The sequence below is a fragment of the Callithrix jacchus genome, chromosome 22 (genome assembly GCF_049354715.1).
Source record: "Callithrix jacchus isolate 240 chromosome 22, calJac240_pri, whole genome shotgun sequence".
NCBI lineage: Eukaryota > Metazoa > Chordata > Mammalia > Primates > Cebidae > Callithrix > Callithrix jacchus.
Window position 1 is genome coordinate 44,611,561 of NC_133523.1, and position 21,328 is coordinate 44,632,888.

Genomic DNA, 21,328 nt, shown 5'->3' on the forward strand with positions numbered 1-21,328 from the left:
TTTTTATAGTGACAGGTTTCACTGTGTTGCCCAGGCTGATCTTGAACTCCTGAGCTCAAGCAATCTCCCACCTCAGCCCCTCGGCCTCCCAAAGAGCTGGGCTTACAGGCATGAGCCACCGCACCTGGCCTGTATTATTATAAGTAACTTTTTCTACTCCATTTCTAAGTGACGACTCAGGGAAGACCCTCATGCTATTTGAGCTCTTTTTCTTTTTTCTTTCTTTTTTTGAGATGAAGTCTCGCTCTGTCACCCAGGCTGGAGAATGATGGTGTGATCTCGGCTCACTGCAGCCTCTGCCTCCCTAGTTCAAGCGATTCTCCTGTCTCAGCCTCCTGAGTAGCTGGGATTACAGAAATGCACTACCATGCCTGGCTAATTTTTGTATTTTTAGTAGAGATGGGGTTTCACCATGTTGGCCAGGCTGGTCTCAAACTCCTGATCTCGGGTGATCCACCCACCTTGGCCTCCCAAAGTGCTGGGATTACAGGCATGAACCACCGTGCCCAGCTAATTTTCTATTTTAATTTTTATATTTTTGTAGAGATGGGGTTTCACCATGTTGGCCAGGCTAGTCTCGAACTCCTGACCTCAAGTGATCCACCTGCCTTGGTCTCCCAAAGCGTTGGGATTACAGGCGTGAGCCACTGCGCCTGGCCTTATTTGAGCTCTGTTTCTACACCTATGAGATAAGGAAACCTTTGAGTCCTTCTTCTAGTCTCGACTTCCATGGGACATCAAATGGACAGACATGGCCTCTCCTTCATTTGTATTTATTCCAGACCATCGCGCCCTTCTCTCACCCCACTCATGGGTCTTAGAAGGGCTGGTAGGAGTTAAAGTTCCAGGAAGTTCCCCAGGCCAACAAGAGTGGAGCTGGGGGAAGTGATGGAGGAGGTATTGGTGCTCTGAGGGTTGGAGTGGCACCCAAGCTAAGGGGTGGAAGTGGAGGATGCAGGTCAGTTGTTCCTCATGATCATCCGGATCCAGTCCACATACTTGCACACATAGGTGTAGACTCCAGGGATGCCATCTTGTCCACAAGGCCCCACAGACCCCCAGGACACCAGACCCTGAAGGACTCCGCCACACACCAGGGGGCCCCCAGAGTCCCCCTGGAAGGGAAGAGGAGAAGTGCTGTCTGAACAAGGGAGACATCTTATTCCTGTTTTCCTCCCCAACCCTCCAACCCAGTCCTGGGCCTTGGGGAGGGCTCCAAGCCTGGTCATCAGACAAAAGAGTACAATCACTTTCCCAGAGAACAATGGCAATAGCCAATAGAGTAGAGCCACTGTCTCTAGGGGTCAATCCCAGGGAAGAAGGGTGGAGCTCCGTAAAGAACAGAAGTTCTCCCAAGGACAATGACTGGGCCCCTGACCAATGAGGAGAGAGAGCACATTCATCAATGACCAATCCCAGGGGAGGATGTCAGGACTCCATAAAGAGTAGAGCATTTTCTCAAGGATAACGACTGGGGCCCTGACCAATGAGGAGAGAGAACACTTCACCAATGACCAATCCCAGGGGAGGAGGGTGGGACTCCATAAACAGTAGAGATTCTCTCAATGTGGACAATGGCTGGGGTTCTGACCAATGAGGACAGAGAGCACTGTCACCGGTGACCAATCCCAGAGAAGGTGGGCAGGACTCCACAAAGAGCACAGAGTTCTCTCAAGGACAATGGCTGGGTCCCTGGCCAATGAGGAGAGAGAGCACCATCTTCCAGTCTCTCTCAGTCTGGGACAGCACCAACTGGAGGATGGTATGGGAAAGACTTAGAGCCCCAGAAACAGCTGGTTCCCTGTCTGGGCCCCCAGTCCTCTCTGTCTCTTTCACTGCCTCTCTCTGTGCCTCCTGCCCCTTCTTTCCTTCTCTGTTCCCTTTCTCCCTCTTCTCTCCTTGACCCTGCCCCTCTGCCATTCCCTCCCTGGTCTTCCCTCCTATTCCCTGTCTCTCCCTTCCTTATCCTGGGACTTCTCTCCATATATTTTTTTTTTCCCCCGAGACAGACTCTGTTGTCAGGCTGGAGTGCAGAGGCGATCTCAGCTCACTGCAACCTCCACCTCCCAGGTTCAAGCGATCCTCCTGCCTCAGCCTCCCAAGTAGCTGAGACCACAGGCATGCACCACCAAGCCTGGCTAATTTTGGCATTTTTAGTGTATTCAGGGTTTCACCATGTTGGCCAGGCTGGTCTTGAACTCCTGACCTCAAGTGATCCACCCACCTCAGCCTGGCAAAGTGCTGGGATTATAGGCATGAGCCACCGCACCTGGCATCTCTCCTCCTATTTGACCCCATCCTCTCCAGCATCCCCTTTCCCTGATTCATCCTCCATCACTTCCCCTCCTGCTTCCAGCCTCTCCCCTTCCCTTCCTGTCCTGGTGACCACACACACTACCTGCACTGGCTCACCTGACAGGCGTCCTGCCCCTTCACACCACCTGCACACACCATGTTGCTCGTGATTCTCCCGGGGTACACGTCACTGCAGGTGCCATGGGAGACGATGGAGAGGTTGAGGCACTGAAGCACATCCGGGAATGGGTCTGGAGAGGGAACATCGTGCTTCAGGGTTCTCTACAGCTCCCCACTTTGAGGTCATGTCCCTCCCCGCAGATGTGGCCCATCCAAGTCAATACCGCTGCCCCCGACAACCTGTACTACAATCCTGAAACCCCTAATTATATATTCATGACTTAATTTCATATGACTCATGACCGCAGATGATTGACAGTCTCTTTGACCTTTGACATTTGACTTTGAGTGGCATAACTCAAGACCCTCCTTGTCTCTCCAGCCTCAGAGACAACAAATCCAGACGTGACCCTCTTCAATGACAGATACTGTGACCTTTGACCTTCTATCTTATTACCTTATGATCCCAGCTTGGTCTCATATCTTCTGTCTCCTGACCCCATGTCCCTGTGTTCACTTTAACCTCCAACCTCAGCTCTGCATCTTCCAAACCTCACTGCTTCCAACTTCAAAGTGTCCTCTGGTCCCAGTTTATTCAACCCCAGGCTCTGTGACCCCAAACCTTGGCCCCCACACCCCAGATGCTATGATCTTCAATCTCAGATACGTGATTTCTGATAGAATTCCCATTTCCATCCTCAGATTCTGACCAGATTGTACAACCTCTGGATCCCATGACCTTAATGATACAGTGACCTCTGACCCCGGAGACCATGACCCACAATGCCCAGATCCTATTTCTATATAAATATGCCTTTTGCTCCCGTATGAGGACCTCTGACACACTCTGACCTCTGATCCCTGACTTCATACACAGTCCCTTAACTCCTTTGATTCCCAAGACCCCAGTCCACCACGATCTCTGCTCCGGAACCGGGACCCTGATGTTCCAGCCCACACCCTGGCCCTTTACCCACCCTTCCTCTCAGGTGTCATGATTCGACCTCTCACCCTGCATCCCAGACTTGTACCTACCCTGACCCCTGACCCCTGACCCCTGACCCCTTACTCCACGGGTGGTTGGTGATGCCCCAGCCTGATACGTGGCACTTGGTGCCGGCGGTTGCACAGTCACTGGGCAGGGGCAGAGGTTGAACACTGCTGGTTATGCGGGCGGGCAGGCCCAACCGCAAAAGCCGGAGGTCGTGCTCGTGGTTCCTCGAGGCTCCCTGGTAGCCGGGGTAGGTCACGGAGAAGCCGCTGTGCCGGATCTGCTCAGTCCAGTCGAGTTTGCTGAGGCTGTGTTCCCCCAGGCGCACCCAGTACCTGCCGGGTGGCGGCAGCTCAGCGGGTGGCAAGCGGGCAGCCCCCACCTCACACCCCACCATGGACACGCCCAGATCCTCCTGCCGCTCCCTGCTGCTCTCCCTCTCACTGTCCTCTCACCCGTGCCTCTCATTCTCCAAGTCTCCCTTGCAGGCTCTCATTCCTGACCTCTGTCACCCTCGTTCCATCTTGGGTGTTCACTCTGTTTCTCCTCCCATGCCCTGCAACTGTGTGTCTCTCTCTCTCTCTCTTTTTTTTCTGAGATGGACTCTTGCTCTGTTGTCCAGTCTGGAGTGCACTGGCACAATCTTGGCTCACTGCAGCCTCCACCTCCTGGGTTCAAGCAATTCCCCTGCCTCAGCCTCCCGAGTAGCTGGGATTATGGGCGCGTGCCACCACACCCGACTAGTTTTTGTATTTTTAGTAGAGATGAAGTTTGACCATGTGGGTCAGGCTGGTCTCGAACTCCTGACCTCGAGTCATCTGCCTGCCTAGGCCTCCCAAAGTGCTGGGATCACAGGCATGAGCCACTGTGCCTGGCCTCGATTTCTGGTTCTCTTGGCCAGTGAAGCTCACGAAGGCAGGGACATCAGTGGGCCTTGTTCACTGCCTTCTTCCCACGACCTGGCATGGAGCATGTGCTGTCCACGCTGCTGACTGAATGAATGAGTGGGAGATGAATGGCCTCTCACCATCCTGCTGCTGGCCCTCTCTGTCCCTGAGTCTCTTTGTTTCTTTGCATCTAAGCTCCCCTTTCACAAAAAAGTTCCGGGCCAGGCACAGTGGCTCATGCCTATAATCTCGACACTTTGGGAGGCTGAGGCAGGAAGAATGCTTGAGCTGAGGAGTTTGAGACCAGCCTGGGCAACATAGCGAAACCCTGTCTCTACAAAAAATTTAAAAATTATCTGGGTGTCGTGGTGTGGAGCTGTACTCCCAGCTCCTCAGGAGGCTGAGGTGTGAGGATCACATGAGCCCAGGAGGTTGAGACTTCAGTGAGCCAAGATAGCATCACTGCACTGCAGCCTGGGTGACAACAGAGCAAGACTCTGTCTCCAAAAAAAAAAAAAAAAGAAAGAAAAAGAAAAGAAATTTCAGAGCATCAGTTCACTGAGGCCCAGACAGGTGCCAGGCATAGTCTCTGAGGTTGCACAAAGAGTGTGGGTCATGTTGGCCGGGCACAGTGGCTCATGCCTGTAATCCCGACACTTTGGGAGACCAAGGCGGATGGGTCTCTTGAGGCCAGGAGTTTGAGACTAGCCTGACCAACATGGCAAAACCCCATCTCTACAAAAAAGACAAAAATTAGCTGGACGTGGTGGCAGGTGCCTGTAATCCCAGCTACTTGGGAGGCTGAGGCAGGAGGATCTCTTGAACCCAAGAGGTGGAGGCTGCAGTGAGCTGTGACAACATCATTGTACTCCACCCTGAGCTGTCTCCAAAAAAACAAAAACAAAAAAAAGAGTTTGGGTCAGACATGGGCCCAGGGCCCGGACTGGGCCACGGGATGGCTGGGGAAGTGGCAGTCATCGTATAGGAAAGAAGGGGGTACATGCAGTAACAGGGGCAGGTGGGCAGTTTCCAGGATCCTCCCTGGCCCTCCACCCCCCACACCTCCCTTCAACCAGCACCACCCCAAGCCCACTGCTAAGGAAGTTCCACTCCTGGTCTAACCTCAGACTCTCCTGTTGCAGGAGCAGCTTCTTCCCCATGGGCACTGCCCTCCCTTGTGATCCTACCCCCCGCACTTGCCCTCCCATAGTCCTCCCTTCACCCACCCTAGGAAGGGGCTCAGCCCGGGGCTTACCTGCCACTGCAGTGAGCCGCTGTGAGGACCCACCTGCGGTCGATAAGGACACCCCCGCAGTGCAGTCTGGTGCCCTCAAACAGTCCCACCTGCCACGGCTGTGAGTTAGTTCCACACTCGGTGCCATTGAAAATCTTTGATGTGGTTGCCTGGCTGAGCCCTGGGGACAGACAGGGGCACGGGTCAGAGAGAGGAAGAGAAGATAATGTGATAGAGAGACACACAGAGAGAAACAGAGAGAGACCCAGCCATGGTGGCGGTGTGCCTATGATCCCATCGAAATCCCTATGGGAAAAAACCATGAAATACCAAAGAGAGCAGTGAGAAAGATGCTTACAGTTGGGAGGGAAATGGCCAGATACAGATTCAGAGAGGGATGGAAGGGAAGAGGTAAGAAGATAGGGGAGGCTGAGGTGAGCAGTGCCATGAGAGCTGCAGGTAAATGGAGGCACAGAGAAAGCCCCTCCCCTCCTCACCACCAGGCTGGTGGCCAGAGCTGAGATGGGGAGAAGGGGCCTCCTCTTTGGGGATGGAGGGACCCAGCCCCAGTCCTGCCCTCTCCCTGCTCCAGGACAACTCACCAAGAACACACAGGAACAAAAGGATGCTGGCCCCCATGGTGGGTCACCTCCAAAGTCTGGGGGTAAAAGGGGAATATCAGAGGTTGCCCTTTTCCCCGTGTCCCCCACCTCTGCCCTCTCTGCTTCTCTTTGAAGGTCACCAAGGGGATGACCTTCTTGTCCTCTCTCTACCTGCTCCCCTGCATGTGACTCTCTCATTGGCAGTCACCTACCTCCTTCTCACCCGGTCTCTTTGTCTGCCAGATCCTCTACGTGGCTGTCGTGGCTGTCACAGTTCGGCCCGAGTTGCTTCTATCCCTCTGTGCACCTACCTGCCTGTCCTCTCATCTGCTGGCCGCTCCACCAGCCAACTCTCCCACTCTGCACCTGGCTCCTCAGCCACAAGTCATGTTGCTCAACCTGTCCCCTTCCTTCTGTCTGTTGCTGCAGACAGACCACTGACAAAGAAGCTCTTAACTCTCTTTGTCCTGGCGCATCCAGTTTCCGGGTTGAGGGAAGGGGACCAGGAAGACAGGGGTGGGGCGTCCTGTAATTCGGCAGAAACCCTTCTTAGCTAATCACACTTAATTGAGCTTTATAGGTAAACGGAGTGGAGAGGGAGGAAAGGACCCAGGGTGGGAAGACCTAGCCCCACTCCCTCTCTCCTAGGCAAGCCAGCCAGCAGCCCCAGGACTGATGACTCAAGGTGACTGGGAGCTGGATTCTAATCCCGACTCCAGTGACAAAGGAGGGTGGGGAGACCTTGGCCACCTGGGGCCTGCACCATGCAGTGCAGAGGAGGGGCAGGGGGAAAGAGAGGCTATGAAAGCAGGAGAGTGGATGGGAGGGGCAGGAAGGCTGAGCTGGAAAGAGTCCCAGAAAGAGATGAGATAAAAGAACAGACTTCCAAATAGGTGATCAGGCAGAGGAGAAGAGAGTTTCTGAACCGAGTTCCATAGTCACACACACACACACACACACACACACACACACACACACGAAGTTGATCAATCTAATTCCATAAAGTTTTTCTTTACATAAGAACTTCTATTGCTTAAATAAAACCCACAGAGAAAAAAGACACAGGGAAGGAGAAATGGCAGAAAGAGAGACAAAAATGAAAGAGAGAGAGAGAAGGAATCACAGAACAAGGGAACTTTGTGCTGTTGTTTGTTTTTTTGTTTGGAGATAGAATCTTGTTCTGTTGCCCAGGCTGCAACCTCCGCCTCCTGGGTTCAAGCTGTTCTCGTGCCTCAGCCTCCCAAGTAGCTGGGATTATAGGCACGTGCCACCATGGCCGGCTAATTTTTGTATTTTTAGTAGAAATGGGGTTTACCATGTTGGCCATGGTGAAACTCCTGACCTCAAGCGACCTGCCAATCTTGGCCTCCCAAAGTACTGGGATTACAGGTGTGAGCCTGGCCCCTGTGCTGGTTTATCTGAATTTTTCCTTCATTTAAGAGTAATGGAGGGAGAGAAAGAAGGAGGGAGAGGGGACAGAGAGAGAAAATGAGAACAAAAAGGGAATCAGACTCAGAGGAAGGGAGATTGAGAGACAAACCAAGAGAAAAGCAGAAAGAGCAAAACAAACCAGAAAAGCCCAGAACAAAACACAGGAGAGGAAACCCGCACCCTGTGAGTGTCTCTTAGTCCTTCACTTTCTCTCCGTGTCTCCAGTCTCTGTCCCTGTCTTATTTTCAGGATCCCAGAACCTTAGCTTTTGATTTGCTCTTAGAAAGCACATCGCTGGTCAGCGGTGATGGGTATTGATAACCCTGGTCCCCACAGAGGCTCATGCTGGCTGTTAGCACTTTCCTTCCTTGGGTGGAGAGAAAAAAGCATCAAGACTGTCCTTTCTCTGGAAAGGACACAATTTACACACTCACAGCACAAAAGCGGCACTTCTTCCTTTCTCTGGTATCGAGTTTTACAATAAACCTCAAATGAATAAGCAAAAACAAAAACAAAAACAAAAAACCCCAAAACGACCTAACTCAATCTCTCTCTTTTTCTTTTTTGTGGATTTTTAGGGAATCAGGTTTACCAAGGTAGAATTTATATCCGGTAAAATTGAATACAAAAAAATGAGGCAGGGTCCCTGGTTTTAAGGAGCATTCATACAAATTAAATATTACCATGCATAATTAGTAACAATGTATCGTGTACTTGAAAATTACTTGAAAATTACTGACAGAGTAGGGTTTAAGTGTTCTCACTACAAGTAAATGTAAGTGTGGGGCTGGGTATGGTGACTCATGCCTATAATCCTAGCACATGGGGAGGCTGATGTGGGAGGATGGATTGAGGTCAGGAGTTAGAGGCCAGCCTGGGTAACATAGTGATACTCCATTTTTACGAACAAAAAATTAGCCGGCCATGGTGACACACACTTGGAGTCCTAACTACGTGGGAGGCTGAGGCGGGAGGATCACTTGAGCCTAGGAGTTGGAGGCTGCAGTGAGTAACAGATTGTGACCCTGTCTCAAAAAAAAGATTAATTGTAAGTACATGAGACAATGCATCTATGAATTAGCTTGATTTAACCATTCCATAATGGTATATATTTCAATTTTTTTGTATTGTGCACCAATATATACAATTTTAGTGTTGGTTTAAAAATAAATATGTAATTTTTATTTGAAAAATTTCACCCTTCAGGTTTATTGGGTCTCAGAAGATGAGGTCAGTCACCCAAAGTGGCAGAGCTGGAGGCTGAACCATGTTAGAGCCTGTAGTCTTTATCGTTATCTAAGTGTATGAATCAACAAGTAAATGACTAACTGAATTAGTAAGCACAGACACGAGGATCATATATTTTAAACTATTTATTTTTAAATTAACACATTAAAATTGTATATATTTAGGATCACAACACAAAATTTTGAAATATGTAACATTATGGAATGGCTAAATCAAGTTAATTCATACACGTATTGTCTCATCGGCTCAATGTTTCTACAGGTTTAAAAGAAAGAGAATAGCTAGCCAGGTGCGGTGGCTCACGCCTGTAATCCCAGCACTTTGGGAGGCTGAGGCAGGCGGATCACCCGAGGTGGGGAGTTTGAAACCAGCCTGACCAACATGGAGAAACCCTGTTTCTACTAAAAATACCAAATTAGCTGAGTGTGGTGGCGCAAGCCTGTAATCCCAGGTACTCGGAGGCCCAGGCAGGAGGATCACTTGAACCCAGGAAGCGGAGGTTGCGGTGAGCCAAGATCACACCATCGCACTCAGCAATACAGACTCAGGTCTGTATGATTCCAAAAGGTACTCTCTTTTTTATGTTTTTGATTTTTGAGATGGAGTTTAGCTCTTCTTGCCCAGGCTGGAATGCATATACGCTGTGGAATGACTAAATGGAGCGAATTAACATATGCATCCCTCACATCCTTATTTTGTGTGCATGTGGTAAGAACACTTAAAATCTGCTCTCTTAGCAATTTTTGAGTCCCAGAGTCCCTGCTTATCCAGGGAAAATATGTTCTGAGCTCACGGAGAGTCCCTATCATAAAACTTAATTTATAAATTAGGCATAGTAAGAGATTAACCACAATAACGAATCATAATACAATAAAACAATTATAACAATGCACTGTAATAAAATTATGTGTATGTGGTCTCCCTCTCTCAAAATGTCTTATTGTACTGTATTGTATCCACCTATTGTGGGACTGCGGTTGACCACAGGTGCCTGCACTGTGGAAGGGAAACCTCAAATAAGGAGAGACTGCTGTCTACCATACAGTGTAATTAACTGGAGTTACCATGATGTACTAATACCATACATCTCTTGATCTTATTCCTCCTGCACTACAGGTACATGCCACCATGCCCGGCTAAGTTTTCAAATTTTTTGTAGAGATAAGAGTCTCACTATGTTGACCAGACTCGACTCAAATTCCCGGGTTTAATCAATTCTCCCACCATGGCTTCCTGAAGTGCTGGGATTATAGGTGTGAGCCACCGTGCCTGGCCAGCAACTTCTTATAAAGTTAAATGTATGCTGGCCAGGTGTGGTGGCTCACGCCTGTAATCCAAGCACTTTGGGAGGCTGAGGCAGGTGGATCACCTCAGGTCAAAAGTTCAAGACCAGCCTGACCAACATGGTGAAACCCGGTCTCTACTAAAAATACAAAAAATTAGCTGGGCATGGTGGTGTGTGCCTGTAATCCCAGCTACTCAGGAGGCTGAGGCAGTAGAATTGCTTGAACCTGGGAGGCAGAGGTTGCAGTGAGCCAAGATCATTCCATTGCACTCCAGCCTGGGCAACAAGAGCAAAACTCTGTCTCAAAGAAAAACAAAAAAAGTTAACAGTATGCTTATCATACAATCCAGCAATTCCACTTTGAGGTGTCTTCCCAAGAGAAAGGAAAGCATATGTCCACATGATGATTTGTACACGAATATTTATAGCAACCTTCCTTGTAAGTGCTGGTAACTGGAAACCACCCAAATATACAACCAGTGAATGGATGAACAAGTTGTGGTGTTCCGTACTATGGAATACTGCTCAGCAATAGAAAGGAATGAAAACTTTTTGTAGAGATGGGGGTCTCATGATGTTGTCCAGGCTGCCAAGGAGTTAATCTAAACCTGATTTAACCCCTGGGGTCCTTAAACTCGATGAAGCCACCATTGCCATGGAGAAGGCCCCTGACCATGATAATACTGATTTGGAATCTCTGGAGTAAAAAAAAAAAAATCGACTATAAATTTACGTAGGATAGAGAGGACCCACTCCTACTCCAAAATATATCAAGTCAGCATTAAAAAAAAAAAAGATGAAAAAATTTCAGCATAGTATGGGTATACCACAACCTGTTTATCCATTCACTGGCTACTGTATATTTGGGTTGCTTCCAGTCTCTGGCAATTACAAATAAGGCTGCTATGAACATTCGTGTACAAATCATCATGTGCACATATGTTTTCCTTTCTCTTGGAAAGACACCTTGAAGTGGGATTGCTGGATTGTATGATAAGCATACGTTTAACTTTATATGTTGATAATATTGATTTGAGGCTTTCTAGAGGAAAAAAATAGAATATAAATATAAATAGGGTAGAGAGGACCCCCCCCACTCCAAAATATATCCAGTAAGCATAAAAAAAATTTTTTTTTTAATTTCAGCATAGTACAGAATACCACAACTTGTTTATCTATTCACCAGTTGTTGTGTATTTGGGTTGTTTCCAGTCTCTGGCAATTGCAAATAAGGCTGTATGAACATTCATGTATGAATTACCAGGTGGACATGTTTTTCTTTCTCTTGGGAAGACATCTCGAAGTAGGATTGCTGGATTGTATGATAAGCATACGTTTAACTTTATAAGAAGTTGTTGGCCTGGATCAGTGGCTCATACCTATAATCCCAGCACTTTAGGAGGCCAAGGTGGGAGGATCTCTTCCCAGGAGTTTGAGACCACTCCGGGCAACATAGTGAAACCCCCATCTGTACAAAAAAAATTTGAAAATTAGTCGGTCATGGTGGCATGCACCTGTAGCCCAAGGTACTCAGGAGGCTGAGATGGGAGGATCACTTGAGCCCAGGAGATTTAGGCTGCAACGAGATGTGATTGAGCCACTTTACTCCAGCTTGGGCAACAGAGGGAGACCTTGTATCCAAAAACTCCCCCAAAACAAAACAAAAAATCCCTGCTGGTGCCTGAGTGTTCCCTGAAACAGAGAGCTAGGCTCTGTTTGAGACCAAGCAGCAGTCACAGAGTGACATCCTTCCCGTGAGAGCGGATGGTGGCATTGGGAAATGTCACTCAATCTGAGACACACAGAGAGGTCTAGGCCCAGATGCGGGAACCGGGACCACTGGAAACAGAGTTGCAGCTTCCTACTCCAATTTCTAAACACCAGCTCTTGAAACTTCTGACTTAGGCTGGTTAAATCTCTAACAGAGGGTTCAGGAGGTCTCAGCAAATGCAGCCTCCAGCTCAAAGAGAATGCCCCCCACCCCCGCCGCCGCCCCCTGCCGGCGGCAGGGCAGTGAGCAGCAAGGCAAGAGGAGAAAGATCCTGGTGGTGGAGTTGGTGCCAGTCATCACCTAGACCCCTGCTCACGGCACTCCCTCTGCAGTCACCCCGCAGAGGCAGAACAGGACCCTTCGGTGAGTGTGTGGCGTCATTGGTCTTGACATCCGAACCAAATTTCAGTTGGAAAGATCCATCCCATTTTTGCAGATGGTCACAGCATCACCCTTCAAGGTCCGACTCCGAAGTCCCCTCCTTCAGAAAGCCTGACCTGGGCTTCTTGCCTCCTCATTGCTCCTGCCACCTGTCTGCTTCTCCCTTTTTATCCCTTAACCTCTTTGAACGAAAACATGGGCCTGCTAATGGAAAAGCCAGACTGTAAAATATTATAAAGAGATTAATTCCGAGCCAATAGGAATTCCTCAGCCTGCGGACTGAGGAACACAGTCTCAAGAGGTCCTGAGAAAGTGCACCCCGGGATTACAGTTTGGTTTTTATGCTTTTTAGGGAAGCAGAAGTTACTGGCAAAGTCATGCATCAATCCATGGAAGGCATACATGGGTTTGGCCCCAAAGGTGAGAGAGCTTGAAGCATGGGCTTGTAGGTTATAGGTGGGTTCCGACATTCTTTAATTCGCAATTGGTTAAAAGAGTCAAGTTGTGTCTAAAAATTTAGAGTCAGCAGAAAGGAATTTTTGTTGTTTTTGAGCTGGAGTTTCGCTCTTGTTACCCAGGCTGGAGTGCAAGAGCACAGTCTCGGCTCACTGCAACCTCCGCCTCCTGGGTTCAAGAAATTCTCCTGCCTCAGCCTCCTGAGTAGCTGGGATTACAGGCATGCGCCACCATGCCCAGCTAATTTTGTGTTTTCAGTAGAGATGGGGTTTCTCCATGTTGGTCAGGTTGGTCTTGAACTCCCGACTTCAAGTGATCCTCCCGCCTCGGCCTCCCAAAATGCTGGGATTACAGGCATGAGCCACTTCACTGGCCAAGGAGTGTTTTTAGTTAACATAAAGAAATCTGTTAACCAAACCATCAGGTCAGAGGGAGCTGCTCAGTGCATGACTTAACCCTTGCCTGGCATGGCCTCAGGTCCTGTGTATAACTTGGTATCTTATGGTCACAAAGAGTTCATTTCCTCAGCCGTGATCTCTATTTTAACATTAATGCTGGTCATTTGTACCTAAACCCCAAAAGGTCGAGGGTACGTACAATGAGGTATGTCTGACCTCCCTTCCCATCATAGCTGGGAATCAAGTTTTAAAGTTTTTTTCTGGGGTCTCCTTGGCCAAGAGGGGGTCCTTCAGTTAGTGAGGGGCTTAGGATTTTTATTTGTTTGTTTGTTGGGATAGGGTCTTGCTCTGTCGCCCATGTTGGAGTGCAGTGCATGAAAACAGCCCACTGCAGCCTCCACCTCCTGGGCTCAAGCAACACTTTTGCCTCAGCCTCCCAAGTCGCTGGGACTACAAGCACTCGCCACCATGCCTGGCTAATTTTTTTTTTTTTTTTTTGTAGAGACAGGGTCTTGCTGTGTTGCCCAGGCTGGTCTCAAACTCCTGGGCTCAAGCAATCCCCTCACCTCAGCCTCCCAAACTGCTGGGATTACAGGTGTGAGCCACGGTGCCTGACCCATTATCACATTTAATCGTCTTCACAGTTCTACTAAATAATTTTCGCATGCTCTGCTCCAGAATGAGGAAACCAAAGCCTCTCCAATCACATGGGACTGTCCTCAATATCCTCTAAGCAGCCAGGGAAGAGCTGCAACTTGACCTCAGGCCACATGATTCTCCTCTGCCAAAGGGGAAAGATTGAATCCAACTGGGTGGCTTCCAACCAGCTCCAGCATGAGGCCTCCACTTTTTTTTGGAAATTATTGCCCAGTGTGGGCTCGAACTCCTGAGCTGAAGTGATTCTCCTTGCTTCAGCTTCCCAAATGAAGTGCTGGGATTACAGGGGTGAGATACCATGTCTGGCCTAGGATTTTATTTTTAGTTTACAGGGGTTAAAGCAAACTAAATATGGCCTGAGAAGGACTCCATACTTCTCTATTCGAATGGATGAACTGGAACCTAGCTTAATAGGCAGGCAAAATCGAAAACCTCACTTAGTAGTCCACACCTGTAACATCAGCTAAGTCTTGACCAATCCCAGCAGCCATACTGCAAACATTCATACACCGCTCCACGTTAAAACTGTGTTCAAATAAGGCATATGCCGAGCTGTAGCCAGCGCAGCCATTCTGTACCTCCAATTTCTGTACATAATTTCCCTTTTTCTTTTGTCTATAAATCTTCTTCCGCCATGTGGCTGCGCTGGAGCATCTGTGAATCTGCTGTGGTTCTGGGGGCTGCTTGATTTGCAAAGGCTTCATTGCTCAGTTAAACTCCTTTAAATTTAATTTGGCAGAAGTTTTGCTCTTTTTCTTTTTTTGACATGGAGTCTTGCTCTGTCATCTAGGCTGGAGTGCAGTGGCGCGATCTAGGCTGACTGCAACCTCTGCCTCCCATGTTCAAGTGATTCTCCTGCCTCAGCCTCCCAAGTAGTTGGGACTACAAGTGCCCGTCACCACACAGAGCTAATTTTTGTATTTTTAGTGAAGATGAGGTTTCACCATGTTGGCCAAGCTGGTCTTCAACTCCTGACCTTGTGATCCGCCCACTTTGGCCTCCCAAAGTGCTGGGATTACAGGCATGAGCCACTTCGCTCCGAGGTTTTTCTTTTATCACAGGCTTATATTCCCCACTGCCCTCAATAGCCTGGAAAGTTCCACTGAGACCTGTCTACAAAGTCTCAACCTGGGGCAGTGGCTGAGCATGGCCTGAGACTCCAGGCCAACCAGGTGAAGTCCCTGGGACCATCGAAGATGTGGTTTCATTAACCAGGATAGGGTTAAATCACCAGTGATTTTCCTTAGTGTAGGTCCATTCTTCTGTAAGATGGAGAGGACGACATTCTACCCAGCTGAGGCCTTGGGAGAGTGGAATAAAAGGGCTTCCAGGGCTGTGCCAATCTGGACAATCTGGCCTGGTTAGTCTTTTGACTGAATCCCCCTTGATTCCCCATCTAGCTTTTCTCCTCCTTTTTCAAGTCTTCTCCAACGCTTGGCTCTACCATTTCAGTCCAAATTCTTTCCAGTCCAGGCTTCCATTGTTATTAAAATTCCCCTGGGCAAGAACAGGACAAGGAGGGCAGGTGGCTCAGGAATCCCAGAAGTGGGAGGAGGAGGGAGCGCTGAGTAGCTGACCACCTGGCCGGCCTTCCTGAGTCCAGGTGTTGTGATAGTCAGAATCTCCAGCCCAGCTGTGTCATTATTTTCTGTTCCATAGGAAGGATTTGGGTGGCTGCCTCCCACTCAAATCCACAGCTGTCACTCAAGGCAGCTCACTCTGGCACTGGGACCTTGGAGGCTGCTTCATAATTAGCAGTAATCCTAAGAGCACCAAAAGCATGAAAATGACAGCCAGCACTTACTGAGTACTCATTCTTGCAGGGCGCTCTTCTGAGCTTTTCACAGGAGCTCACTTAATCCTCCCAAAAGCACTCTAACGTCAGTGCTATTTTTTTTTTTAATTTAAAAAAGTTTATGAATATGTTTGGGTAGCCCCTAATCTTCTGCTGAGAAGAGTTGAGTTAGCTGACGGAGCATTTTCATTAGTGATTTGGAGAGGATCCCTCTTGTTTTCCTTATCTATTTTATTCCCTTTTATTTCCCTTCCCTTCCGCTGTTGTCTTTTTCATTGTGTACCTTGGCCATTATCTCTGCTAATGTGTATCCTTTGCCACTGTTTTTATTATTGTGTGTCCTTTGCAATTATCTTTGTTATCTTATCTCCTTTGCTACTATCTTTATTATTGTGTATCTTTTGCTGTTGTATTTATTATTCCATAGTCTTTTATTAAGTTAAAATTCATAGATCATAAGATCAGCCATTTAAAGTGGACAGTTTAGATTCACAGTGTTGTAGATCTTTTCATTACTCTATGTCCTTACAAATTGTGTTGTTTTTGTGTGCATTTTAAAGTTATATCAATGGCATCATGGTATGTAGCTTATATTTTTCTTTCCTTTTCTTCCCCCTGCCCCTGCCTCCCACCAACTTGGGCTGGGCACTGTGGCTCACGCCTATAATCCCAGCACTTTAGGAGGCTGAGGTGGTGGGCAGATTGCTTGAGGTCAGGAGTTCAAGACCAGCCTGGCCAACATGGCAAAACCCTATCTCTACTTTAAAAAAATCAAATACAAAAATTAGCCAGATGTGGTGGTGCCCTGTAGTCTCAGCTACTTGGGAGGCCGAGGCAGGAGAATTAATTGTACCTTGGGGGTGAAGGTTGCAGTGAGCCAAGATCACATCACTGCACTCCAGCCTGGGCCACAGAGTGAGACTCTGTCTCAAAAAAAAAAAAAAAAAAAGAATTATGCTTTTGCATTTTTTAATAAGATATTTTTTACATAAAATAAAATTCATCCACTTTAAGTGTTCGGTTTGATGAATGTTGGAAATTGCATGGAATCATGCAACCACCTCCATAATCCAAACATAAACCAGCCCCTCCTTGTTTCCCTTCCTCACTGCCCTAATCCTTGTGCCGTTTTGCAAAAGCTCCCCCTAGGTGACACTGACGGGTACTCTACCTCTATAGTTTTGCCCTTTTTAGAATGTTTGACTCCTTTTACCAGAATAATGCATTTCAGATTCGTCCATGTTTCTGCACTGATAAATACACTCATGGGAAGAACATTGTTTCAGACTAAGCTCCTGCATCAGGCCCTAGCAGACCACACCAAACTAGAATGGGGTTTCTTGTGCTAATTGCCATGTAATGGAACTGTTTTTGAAAACAAACAAAGAAACAGGAGATTTACAGTAAGGAATCAGAAGGGGCCCAGTTGAAGTGAGCTGGCAGGATAAGAGAGTTCCCTCTGTTTTGTTTTGTTTTTGAGACGGAGTTTCGCTCTTGTTACCCAGGCTGGAGTGCAATGGCGGGATCTCGGCTCACCGCAACCTCCGCCTCCTGGGTTCAGGCAATTCTCCTGCCTCAGCCGCCTGAGTAGCTGGGATCATAGGCATGCACCACCATGCCCAGCTAATTTTTTGTATTTTTAGTAGAGACGGGGTTTCACCATGTTGACCAGGATGGTCTCGATCTCTTGACCTTGTGATCCACCCACCTCGGCCTCCCAAAGTTCTGGGATTACAGGCTTGAACCACTGCGCCCGGCCTTCCTCTGTTTTAGCTCTACAAGAAACAGAGCATTGGAAAGACCAATCCACGTATTACTCCCTGTTTTCTATTTCCTTCATTCCTTTTCTGCCTATAAAGCCAAACTCTGCTCCCCTCATGGGAACACTGTTCTATTTTATAGAATGAGATGTGGCTCGTTTCTAGAATTGCAACTCAAAGCCAATTAGATCTTGAAACTGAATGCATTGTAATTTAGTCTTTTAACCACATGTGTATCTATCAATATAGTTCATTCCTTTCTATTGCTGAGCTACTAGTATTCCATAGTATGAAACCATTCACAGGTCATTGTATATTTGGGTTGTTTCCAGTTTCTGTCTATTATTATACAAATAAGGCTGCTATAAACATTTATGTATAAATCATTGTGTGGACGTATGTTTTCATTTCTCTTGGGAAGATACCTCAGAGTGAGGATTGCTGAATTGTATGATAAGCATAAGTTTAACTTTATAAGAATTTGCAACCAGGCACAGGTGGCTCACGCCTGTAGTCCCAGCACTTTGGGAGGCTGAGGAGGGTGAATCACTTGAGGTCAGGAGTTCTAGACCAGCCTAACCAACATGGTGAAACTCTGTCTCTACTAAAAATATAAAAGTAAGCCGGGTGTGGTGGCAGATGCCTGTAGTCCCAGCTACTCAGGAGGCTGAGGTGGAACCAGTGAGCTGAAATAGCACCACTGCACTCTAGCCTGGGTGACAGAGTGAGACTCTGTCTCAAAAGAAAAAAAAAAGTTGCTGGCCTGGCACAGTGCTCATGCCTGTTATCCCAGCACTTTAGGAGGCCAAAGCAGGAGGATTGGTTGAGCCCAGGAGTTCAAGACCAGCCTGGGCAACATAGTGAGACCCCCATCACTACAAACCATTTGAAAAATTAGCCAGGCATGGTAGTGTATGCTTGTGGTCCCAACTACTTGGGAGGCTGAGGTGGGAGGATGGCATGAGGCTGGGAGGTTGAGATTGCAGTGAGTTATAATTGTGCTGCTGCACTCTAGCCTGGGTGATGGAGTGTCTCAAAAACACACAAGCAGCAACAACAACAAAAAGAAATTGTTGAATGTTTTCTAAAGCGGTTGTATCATTTTGCATTGCCCCAGCAGTGTGGTTCCAGTTTGAGTTGCCCCATATCTTTGTCAACACTTAGTATTGTCAGTCTGTTAAATTTCCACCACCGTAGTTGGTAACACTGTACCTTTGAGAGTTGATTCCTATTGCTGTCTCTAGTTTGTTGCTTTTAGATGCTGCAAAGTCCATGGGGGAGCCACCACATTCTATCATCCACTCCCTGATTAATGGGTAACCAGGTTTCTTCTAATTTCCCCCACAGCAAAAAAAGTCTGACGGGCAGCTTATACCTGCCCCTTTGTGACGTGCATAATTATTACCTTTGTATAGACACCTAGAAGTGGAACTACTGGGTCCTAGTATGTACATCTACTTCATTCAACCAAGCAATGCCAAGTTATTTCCAAAATAACCACACCAATGTACATTCACACCAGCTGTGCATGAGAGCTCCCGTGTTTCCACATCTCTGCTAATACTTGGGGTTACTTAACTATGACATTTTATTAAATCCATCTAACAAATATAAAGCAGTTTGTTATTTGCATCTGCGTTTCTTGGATACCTGATGAGTCTGAGCATATTTTGTATTAGTATTTTGGGTTTCCTTCTCTATGAATCTGTTCATATCCTTTGCTCATTATTCTCATATTTTTCCGGACTTCCTTACATATTTGAGTCAATATGTCAAGCCAACAGTCCAGATTGCAAATGTCACCTCTCAAGCTGTTACGTGTTGATTTACCTTGTCCATTGTGTCTCTTGTGGAACAGAAATCTTTAACTTTGATGAAATTAAACATTATTTTGCCTTTAGATTTATCTTTCTGAAGTTTTAAAAAGTCCTTCCTCAGGCCAGACACAGTGGCTCATGCCTGCAATTCCAGCACTTTGGAAGGCTGAGGCGGGCAGATCACTTGAGCCCAGGAGTTTGAGACCAGACTGGGCAACATGGCGAAACTCTGTCTCTACAAAAAATACAAAAATTAAGTGGGTGTGGTGGCATGCACCTGTAGTCCCAGCTACTTGGCAGGCTGAGAGATGGGAGGATTGCTTGAGCCCAGGAAGTTTGAGGTTGTAGTGAGCTGTGATTACATCACTGTACTCCAACCTGGGTGACAAAGTGAGACCCTGTCTCAGAAAAAAGAAAAAAAAGAAAGAAGGAGAAGAAGAAAAGCAAAACAAAAAGAGAGAGAAGAAAAAGAGAAAAAGTCCATCCTCTGCCATTATCTTCTATTAGCTTCGTGGTTTGACTTTTTGCTTTTAGGTCTTAAAGTTATTTGATGTTAAGCGCCACTGTTATATATATCTACTTGAGTAATGGGAAAAGTGAGACATAAAGAAGGTGAGTAACTTGAAGGCTACACAGTTCAAGTGACAGCCAGCATTCAAACCCAGGCAGCCCAGCCTCTGAAGCTGTGTTCCATAGCTACTATGTCATGCTGCTTCTCCACTGACGAGGATCTGTGATTCAGAAGTTGCTGTGTCCTCCCAACAGCCCTGAGCAGTAGGGCCTGTTATTACCAGATTAAGGAACTGAGGTTCCCAAAAGATAAAGTGGCAAAACCAGATGTTTCAGACTCCACCCTCTGTGCTTTTGAACACTGATTCCAGGAATCCTGCCGGAATCGTCCTCAATATTCACCCTCACCCCCACAGACACAGTTGATACTCATTATTCATGGAATTTGTATTTTCAAATTTACCTGCTTGATAAAATCTGTGGGTCGCCCCCAAACCAATACTCTTGGGACTTTTGCAGCTGTTTGCAAATACACACAGAGCGGTGAACAATTTGAGTTGCCTGAGGTATGCGCGCTCCCAGCTGAGGTTAAGGTGATGCTTTCTTTCCCTGATTTCAGCTCTCATTCTGTAAACAAGCATCCTTTCTGTGGTCTAGTTAGTGCCACGTTTTGCACGTTTTCGTTGATTTCTCGGTTTAAAATGTCCCCTCAGCACAGTGCTAAAGTGCCATCTAATGTCCTAAGTGCTAGAAGGCTGTGATGTGCCTTATGGGAAAATACACAAGACTGGGTGCAGTGGCTCATGCCTGTAATCCCAATACACTGGGGAGGCCAAGGTGGGAGGAACACTTGAGTCCAGGAGTTTGAGACCAGTCTGGGCAAGAGAGGGAGACTCCATCTCTACAAAAATAAATTAAAAGAAAATTATCTGGGCATGGTAATGCATGCCTGTAGAGCACCCCAGCAACTCAGGAGGCTGAAGTGGGAGGATCACTTGAGCCTGGGAGTTCAAGACTGCAGTGAGCTATGGTTGCACCACTGCACTCCAGCCTAGGCAACAGAGTGAGATCCTGTCTCAAAAAAAAAAAATGAATAAAATAAATTTTGAAAAATTAAAAGAGAAAACACACACATTAGAGAAGCTTCATTCAGGCGTGAGTTACATCATCATCAGCTGTGAGTTCAATGCATATATATTTAAAAAGGTGTCTTTAAAGAGAAACACACCTAAAACAAGGTTATATCTTGATCAGGTGACAAAAACATGGCCTCCAAGGCCATCACCTTGGTCCAGGAACTGTCACCTTTTCCTGGAATGTTGCAGTCCCTTCCTCTCTGGCCTCCCTGAATCTGTCCCGTTCGAGTAGGCAGAGGAATCCTGTGCACATTCAAATCAGCTCAAGTCCCTCCTCTCTGCAGAGCCCTCTCATAGCTTCTGGCTCCCTCAGAGTAAAATAAAGTCCTCATCATGCCCCACAGGACCCAGTACAGTTGGCTCCGTTCATTCTCTGCCCTCACCTCCCACTCTCTCCTCACTCAGCTCCAGCCACACCAACCTCTTCACTGATCTTCAGACACACCAAAAAGCCTCCTGCCTCAGGGCCTTTGGACTAGCTGTACCCGCTGCTCCACACACACTTTGCTCCTTCCCTTCACCCTCACGGTCTTTCTTTAAATGTTACCATTTCA

General features: G+C 47.4%; 1 protein-coding gene across 3 annotated transcripts; it reads right to left on the reverse strand.

The window, feature by feature from the left end:
- Positions 1-757: 757 nt before the first annotated feature.
- Positions 758-6,568, reverse strand: KLK12 (kallikrein related peptidase 12). 3 transcript variants are annotated; one of them, XM_078359549.1, is made up of 6 exons: positions 6,441-6,568; positions 6,130-6,185; positions 5,549-5,708; positions 3,485-3,741; positions 2,413-2,546; positions 758-1,115 (listed from the first exon to the last, which is right to left on the reverse strand). In XM_078359549.1, exons 2-6 carry the CDS (start codon positions 6,164-6,166, stop codon positions 960-962), a joined length of 744 nt encoding a protein of 247 aa, XP_078215675.1. In that variant the 5' UTR covers positions 6,167-6,185; positions 6,441-6,568; the 3' UTR covers positions 758-959. The 3 variants fall into 3 exon arrangements, with proteins under 3 accessions (XP_078215675.1, XP_078215674.1, XP_008986730.1); XM_078359548.1 differs by having other exon boundaries at positions 6,353-6,568; XM_008988482.5 differs by having other exon boundaries at positions 6,342-6,568.
- Positions 6,569-21,328: the final 14,760 nt, after the last annotated feature.

What these genes read in the sequence shown, in the direction of transcription:
- KLK12 (XM_078359549.1), bottom strand. Translation starts at nt 6,166, where the DNA reads ATGGGGGCCAGCATCCTTTTGTTCCTGTGTGTTCTTG. An exon ending in TTTGTTCCTGTGTGTTCTTG is followed by an intron (nt 5,709 to 6,129) that starts GTGAGTTGTCCT and finishes GTCTGTCCCCAG; the next exon opens with GGCTCAGCCAGGCAACCACA. An exon ending in AGGGGCAGGACGCCTGTCAG is followed by an intron (nt 1,116 to 2,412) that starts GTGAGCCAGTGC and finishes CTTCCCTTCCAG; the next exon opens with GGGGACTCTGGGGGCCCCCT.